Source organism: Aulonocara sp. 'chitande type north' Nkhata Bay, linkage group LG4 (assembly GCF_057382095.1).
Source record: "Aulonocara sp. 'chitande type north' Nkhata Bay isolate Kocher_YH1m ecotype deep benthic linkage group LG4, A_spYH_male_GT1.1, whole genome shotgun sequence".
Lineage (NCBI taxonomy): Eukaryota > Metazoa > Chordata > Actinopteri > Cichliformes > Cichlidae > Aulonocara > Aulonocara sp. 'chitande type north' Nkhata Bay.
Window position 1 is genome coordinate 23,513,294 of NC_141347.1, and position 7,942 is coordinate 23,521,235.

General features: G+C 39.4%; 1 protein-coding gene across 1 annotated transcript in view; it reads right to left on the reverse strand.

Moving 5' to 3' along the window:
* prkar1b (protein kinase, cAMP-dependent, regulatory, type I, beta) overlaps positions 1 to 7,549 on the reverse strand; it is a 68,248-nt gene extending 60,699 nt beyond the window's left edge. Inside the window, exons 1-2 of the mRNA XM_086289249.1 lie at positions 7,383 to 7,549; positions 5,483 to 5,670 (exon numbers count right to left, since the gene is read on the reverse strand). Of these exons, the coding sequence (XP_086145375.1) occupies positions 5,483 to 5,656 (174 nt within the window). The 5' untranslated portion in view covers positions 5,657 to 5,670; positions 7,383 to 7,549. The remainder of the gene's footprint in view (positions 1 to 5,482; positions 5,671 to 7,382) is intronic.
* Positions 7,550 to 7,942: the final 393 nt, after the last annotated feature.

The window sequence follows — 7,942 nt, forward strand, 5'->3', positions numbered from 1 at the left end:
TTCCACAAATGTTCTGCAATTAACAGGCACTGCAATGAACAAATATATAATAACAATAAAAATGAACCACAACAAGGAAACTGCTATAAGATGTGAAAATAAGAGTTAACAGAACAGTGCTAAGGCATGAGTGATTGCCAGACATACAGATGGAGTCGAGGAGTCACGGCTGGCGTTGTGCTGAACATTTAGTTGCCAGCACAGGTGGCATGTTATGTAAAGATCAAAGCACTGACTCCTACATGGCTGCAGCAAGAACTGCACAAGTATGAGTGAGACACAACCTAAGTCATCAAATATGTTCTCATGGAAAGTAAAGGAGAAAGAGTGAAGCTATCCAGGTGTTCCATATTGGATGTTTGTTAAACAAAACCAGCAACAGCAGTTGCACCAAAAATGCCAAAAAACAAAAAAACACTATTAAGCTAAGTGAAGATGCAACATAACAAATTCAATAAAACATCTGTGCTTCCAGCTGCCCGTTTCATTCTAAGTGATAAATTCACACTAACACATTATCTCCTGGCACTATTATAAAGTGCTGCTTTCAGACAGACCTGCAACCTGGGAGACTCATGAGATTTCTAGGTTAGTCCAGCATTCATTTAACCATCTAAAATAGACTTCTCTATGGGTTCTCACAAAGGACAATCAGCCCATTGTATTAGAAAGTAATTATTTTTAATCACTGTTTGGGAGCCCTAATGTCAAAAGACTGGTAATCTTATAATAGCTTTCTGTGTTAACAAGAAACAACTCTAACCTATTTCTGTTAAATAACAGGGGGGGGAAATGTCAGCTAACGTGGCATGGAAATAATCTTTTGTCTTTTTGTACTATGTGCCAAAATTAAGCTCATTTCTCTCCAATTACACACTAAGCTGATCTCATAGAGATGGCAGATGAGAACACCATCCAAAGCTACTATTGTAGAGATCAAAGGCATCATTACCATACATAAATAGACAGGATGAAAGGGAGAGAGATGGCTGTTATTTCCACATTCACAATGTCAGCTGTGAACAAAAGATGTGTTATTACCTCAAAACAAAAGTCAGAAACAAACTTGTCAGACTAATGATTTTGTGTGATTCTCAAAGAAAGAAAGAAAGAAAGAAAGAAAGAAAGAAAGAAAGAAAGAAAGAAAGAAAGAAAGAAAGAAAGAAAACAACACCAAAGAAGAAGAGAGGAGAGTAGATAACAGAGAAAAGATTTTCCAGATAAGATTGCTGTGCTGTATGAAACTGATCCTCTGCAGATATGAGGTTAGGTCTGACGAGGTCTGGAAAAAGAGGAGAATGAATACCCCAGTGATCTAATTGGCACAGAGACAAGAAGAAAAAAAAAGTGGACACATTAGAGGACAAAGGGGATAAACTTGTGAATAAAAGAGCTTATTGAACACAGGATCGACTACAGTCCTTCTCTCCACTATTGTTGCCTAGGTTACCGCCTCTAGTGGGCGAGCAGTGCTGACAAACTGGTGGTGAGAGAAGACAAAGAAACACGCAATCAGGGAGGCTGAAATATACCAAAAGATGGCATGGCAAGGTTGTTTTTTTTCTATTATCTGTAGCAAAAGCATTCGGCTCTAAAAGGCTGCCTGATCAGGGACCAGACACTGCAGGTGGTGAAAAATATTTCAATTTCTGTATTTGTTTAGCTTTTAAAATATTCTACCTCTGTTTGTGGCCTTCTGCTGTGAAAAATGTCCACTTTGAAACATGAAGATGAATATTTTTTAGCAAACATAGAAAGGCAGCCCTAAATTCCGATTAAATGGATATGGCTTGTTGAATGAAATACTGTCCTCAAAGTTACAGTGGGCAAGAAGAAAAGAAACACAATAAGCCTCTCAGATAACTGGGTCACCAAAACATGGCCTGTTTCAGTTCCACAAATGACTGACCTCACAGCACAAGCACAGATTTGGATGGCTTGACTGGAACCATGTTGGGCAACTGTCGGCGAAAGAGGACTGCAAGTCTGCAGTTTTTTTGTTTATTCGAACCACTTGTTTACACCGAGTGATTTCACAGACCAACATTCAACAACATAACAATTCAACTACTGCAGCTAGAGCAATAAAATATATGCTTGTTACCGTACAAAGATGCTTTTTTGACCTTGCACACAGTTACACAATGATAACCAATGATCACAGGGCCATGTCCTTGTAATTGCCACACAGGAACCTCACAAACACAATCTAAAATTTAAAGTTCACATTGACAGAAAACATTTATGTAAAAGACATGTAAAAATCACTGGTATCTTCTTGATTTTGAGGCACTTTTCCTTTTTCCTCAAAAAATTAAACCGTCTGTCATGTAAAGAGAAATTAAATATTGTTTTTTTGTTTTACAATCATTTGAACAGTCAGGCTATTGTGCTTTTAATTATAATATCGGATGTTTGCTGCAGAAAACACTTGGTCTGCAGTGGGGAGGACTGAACAGTGGGAAATTTCTACTCCCTTATATTATAATAAAAGTCCAAAGATGGTTGCAAGTTGGTCAAGTGCTGCATGTAACCCACAGCTCTGACAATACTGTTTCAACTGCGAATGCCCTCAAAGTTAAACTTTGTCGATCAAGTTTGTAATTACATGCAATCTGTTTCTGATGATAAAGCAATTACCTGTGATAAAACATCGAAAACCACATATGTTGCTGTGTGCATAGAAAGAAATTCACACTTAACAGAAATTCACATTTAACTATTACAGTTGTGCTCTGCTGCCTTCCCGTTCTACAGAAATATAACCAGATTACAACCAGCTGGCAGGCTGCTGAGTCATGTTGTACTCATTGATAAAAATGGCAACATGTTGATAGTCAGTCTGCATTTATAAATTAGATAATAATTATTTGCAAATCTTGGACCGTCCCTCTGAAGATGATAGCAGCCAACCCAAGTCAGACTGTGATTGTTTGCAGAAAGGTTGCCTCCTATCAAGCAACCTGTACAATCGCTTTGTGATCACTCAAGCAATGAGCAACCATTTACTTACCACAGGTTGCAATCAGTCCCAGAATGTATAATATAATCACCAAGCAACCACCAATTTTTCTGCTAACGCAAGGAGGTTGCTATCCTATTTTTACTTTTGGGACTCAGCACAGAGCTTGCTCAGTATTACAAGGTAGCTTTGTCAAGTTAAGTGTGCCCAGTGTTTGATGGCTTTTTGTTGAGCCAATTCGATAGTTCCCCAACTAGCATCATCTCAGGATAATTGAACAAGAAGGCTCATCTCATACACTTAATATCCCCAGAGTATTTTAATTTAATTAAGAAAACGTATTTTCATTCAAAATATTTCAATATTATGCTGTATATATTTCTTACCCACACCCCTACTTATTATAAAGACTTTTGATGGATATGTACTGCATAGTTCAATTCAATTCAATTTTATTTATATAGCGCCAAATCACAACAACAGCCGCCTCAAGGCTCCTGTCATTCACAATGACTGTATACATTTATACAGTCCTGCATGTTGCATGCATTTACTCCATCCAGCCACTTTTACAGCTTGTATTAATTATATCCTCTTTTCTATGCTCACTATTTAGGTATTACAATAATTCTCTTTCATATTTCTTTCCCTCTAAGAAGAATAGCACTTTAGATCACATACTTATTAATGATGTAAAACATGTACAAAACACTCATGTCAAATGTATCCCTATTTCTTACACACTGTGCAGTATGTCTTTTCTTAACATGATAGGTTGTTATTGTAATGGGATACACACAAGGTGACGCACAAACAGCTTGTTTCTGCTGAGCTCTATCACATTGATTTGTATTCATGCTGCCTCTCTGGCTATGCAGCATTACAGTCCCCATCAACACCAGCAGCAGCTCTAATATCAACAGTGTTCTCGTTTTGACTCTAACGCTGCTTGACCTCAACTTGCTGCTCTTTGTTCTTAAGACGCAAATACACCAACAATTTCAGGACATACAAGCTAAAGAGCCCTGCTTGACCTTGAACTTTGTCATTGTTGTTGATTCAGTCCTAAAGATTAAAACTATAGTATTAAAAGAGATTTTTAAAAAACAAAAACAAGCCAGGGTAATAACCAACTGAACACAAGACATTTTCTTGAATGTGAGGGGAAATTCTTAGTCAAGCATTTAGAATTAAGTGTAATCCAGTCATTCTTACAAAGACAGTGCAAAACACACACACACAAACACACATACATACCTACAGAAGAAAGATGGATACCTTCACCCGGACATGAGCATGGTGAGAATCACTATCAGCTCTATCTGATCTCTCTTCGCGATAACTTCTCTTGTTGGAAATGCATTTCTAAAGCAAAGCCCTCCTGAGACCACCATTAATAGCCTTCAGTCCCAAATAACACATCTTAATGAACCACTTGTAAGAGTAAAGCCCATTGTTCAAACACACAAATCCTATGATCTGCTTATGAATGAACTGCCCAAACGCACGATTCTCCGAATGATCGAAGCCAAACACCAAGAAAGTACATCCATTTAAGCTAAATGCTCCAAAATATTCCCTAGTTTGGAGAGTGCTTCATTTGCATTTGAGGTATGACACTTCAGAGAGGGTTGAAACATTTGAACTTTTTTATGTGCTTCCGTTCAGTTAATTTAACTCAACAAGCGTCTTATAAATAAAGGAAGACTTAAGGAAGCAACTTTTTTGTAAAAACATCTTACTGCTGTACTAGTGCCAGATGCATGCATACACACACACACACACACACACACACACACACACACACACACACACACACACACTGAGCAGTCACGTTGCGTTTAAGCTACAGGGACTGAGCTACAAAGATTACCCCCTGTTTTAACCTGTTTTCTAGCTCTGATCTTTCATTTGTCTGTATTCAAAACAGCCAACTCTCCTCTAATCTTTTAATGGATGTGCCATCTCTTTTGTCTCCCTGCTCAGAGACAGACAGACAGACTGAGAGAGTGAGATGGGCAAATACAAAAAGTCTGCTGTCTGAGTCTGCAAGCGGGACACTGGGTGCTCCTCTTGCATTCCCTAATGGATTCTCCTATTATGAGATGGAAAATGAAAAGTCCAAGATAATAATTTGGGCACCATCTGTTTTTAATGCTCTAACTAACTGGGATGGTACTGACGTATTCATACAGTAGTACAAACGTTGGGTGAGCAGATGTAATGTAACAAATTAGGAGGCCAAAAAAGAAGGTGTATTTTCCTCACAAACACATACAATACCAGCAAGTTACAGAAGATGTTGATTTCAAAAAGAATTCCACCTTATGTGATTCAGCTTAAGACTACTTCATTCAAACCAGCCACATTACTATCATTATTATCCACAAATAGAGTTACACTGCAGGAAAAGTGCATGTCACGTAATACAATCACAATTAACCCAAAGTCACCCCATTAAAAAAAAAACAGTTTCCACACATTAGACACAGAGACTCTCAAAACTTTGTCATCACCAACCTTCTCCAGCTTTTCAAAATGCTCCCGCAGGAACTTCATAGGACGCTCAGGCTTAGCGATGCAGAGGTTCACAATGCACTCTTTGAGGATCTGCTGGATGTTGTGCTTCTGCACGAAAATTTCACAGCCCTTCAAACTTTCGTCTTCTTCCAGAGTGGAGGAGGAGGTGGCCATCTTATCTTTTATCTCTGTGGCAGTGGGAGAGAAACAGGGTGGACCATGAGAGGAGGGCAGGGAAGCCAGAGGAGGATAGCAGGGAGAACAATGTAGCGGGGGGGAGCAGAAAAATAGAAGGAGGGGCAAAATGAGGAGTGTATAATGAGATATGACGGACACAGGGGAGAGATTTGGAGGGGGAATAGATCGTGGGAAGCAGGTGACTTAAAATTTCACCAGTTTTTTTTTATACTTCTTGCACAAAAAGGCAACCCTGCGAGCAAGGTATGACGTTTTGTGACAACAGAGGCTGTTGCCAGTTTATTCCCTTTACTAAACAAAATATAAGTATAAATAACAAAGCAAATCTATAAGTTGTAGAACTAGGTAGAATGTTTTAATTTAGAAGATTGCCCAAAATAGACAATCTGATCTTGTTATTACTGCCACTAACAATTTTCAAGTGTTTGTCCTAAAAATATACATTTGTGTTTAGAATATAAAGTTACAGATTCTAAAGATAGAGGATATTATCATCTGCTTCTAGATGGTTGAAAAGAAGTGTAACTCTTGTGTCTGTTTGTTAGAAGATCTTGATTAATCAGACCGTGCTTTATCTTAAAGACCTCATAGTACTATATCACCCCTACAGAGCAGTTTGCTGGAATAGGCCTAGGTTGCTGGGGGCTAGGGGCAATGATTCACTAAGCATTTTTTCTTCCCTCACCACTATGTGTTTATACACAACTTTGTATGTAACCATTATTATTATTATTACACTCTTCCACGGTGTTTTTTTTCCTGACTTCTTCTCCTTGCCCACAACTGGTTATAGCAGATGGCTGTCCCTCTCTGACTCCAGTTCTGCTAGAAGTTTCTCCCTGTTAAAAGGAAGTTTTTCCTTCCCACTGTCGCCCAATGTTTGATCATGGGGTGGGGGGCATATAACTGTTGGGGTTTCCTCTCTAACATTGCAGGGTCTTTACTTTGCAATATAAAGTGCTTTGAGGCAACTGTTGTTGTGATTTGGTGCTATATAAATAAAGTTCAATTGAAATCAATGTAATTGAAACCGATAAAAAAAAGTTAATGTAAACACATCTAACAGAACTTAACTTACTATCAATGGAGGTCCACTGGAACACGGCCTATTTTTCGTGGCGGATAAACATGACTGAACATTGAAATACTGGAAAGTAGTGCCTTTATTTGTGAAACTAAATACTTCAGCAGGTGGAGGCAATGGTAATTATATAACAACACATGACTACTAACAAATGCCAGTAGCCTATGTCTGATTGCAGATAATTGTGCAATACGTCTCAAATCAAGACAGGAAGCTGGGCAGGTGTAGCTAGCTAACAGTTAACTACCCTGAATCACTTCCTCAAAGGGAAATCACGTTAACCGTATCGTTATTTCTGCATAATAAACCAGACTCGAGCATGACTTTGAGGGTGACATCAGGCTGCAGCTTCATTCACAACAAATACACCAGCAGCGATGTCCACACGGAACAATTTTAACTGTGTAAACTGTGGCGCTTGTGATGAAACCGAACACCTGCTCGTCTGCATTCAATACACAGCTAACACAGCCAGAGTTGCTAACCTTACAATGACAACCAAACCACAACGAAGGGGGAATTACGGCGACAGCATAAAGCATCACGAGCCCGGTCTAAAACCACCCCACCGCTATTTCGTAGACACGGTTCAGTCCTTGCTCGCGCTCGTGTCCCTACCGTTATTTGTGGAGGATGTGGAGGAAAAAACACCTCGCTGGTTGGTAAGAGATTGATGAGGTGCCTTTCGTTAGCTGGGATGCTGCTGTTGCTGCCTCTGCCTCACCGCTACCTCTCGCTCGCTCTGCGTCAGTCTCGATGACGTCAATCTGTCATCTCCTCGACCGCAGCGGCGCTCTCTCGAGGCCAGCGAGCACGCGGCAGCGCATTTACAGATTAAACACCCTTAGAGGAAATAACCACACAAAAAAGAACTGTGCTGCTATTATTATTATTAGTAGTAGTAGTAGTATTAGTATTACTTAGAGGCGTTCATTTCCAAGTATGAACGTCTCCATCATAGTCTTTGGGGTTACACCCTCACTGCTCTGCAGCTACAGGCCTAATATCACATTTTTATGACGTATATGCATGCTTTCCCACCACATGATTAGTCCTACGGCTAAATAACACTGGATTTAAAGCCTCAGAAACCATTCTAATCTAAAACTGAGACACTAGTCTCTGTGCCCAACCCCCCAACAAATGCCACCTGGTTCTGTTATAAGTGTGTCAAAGGT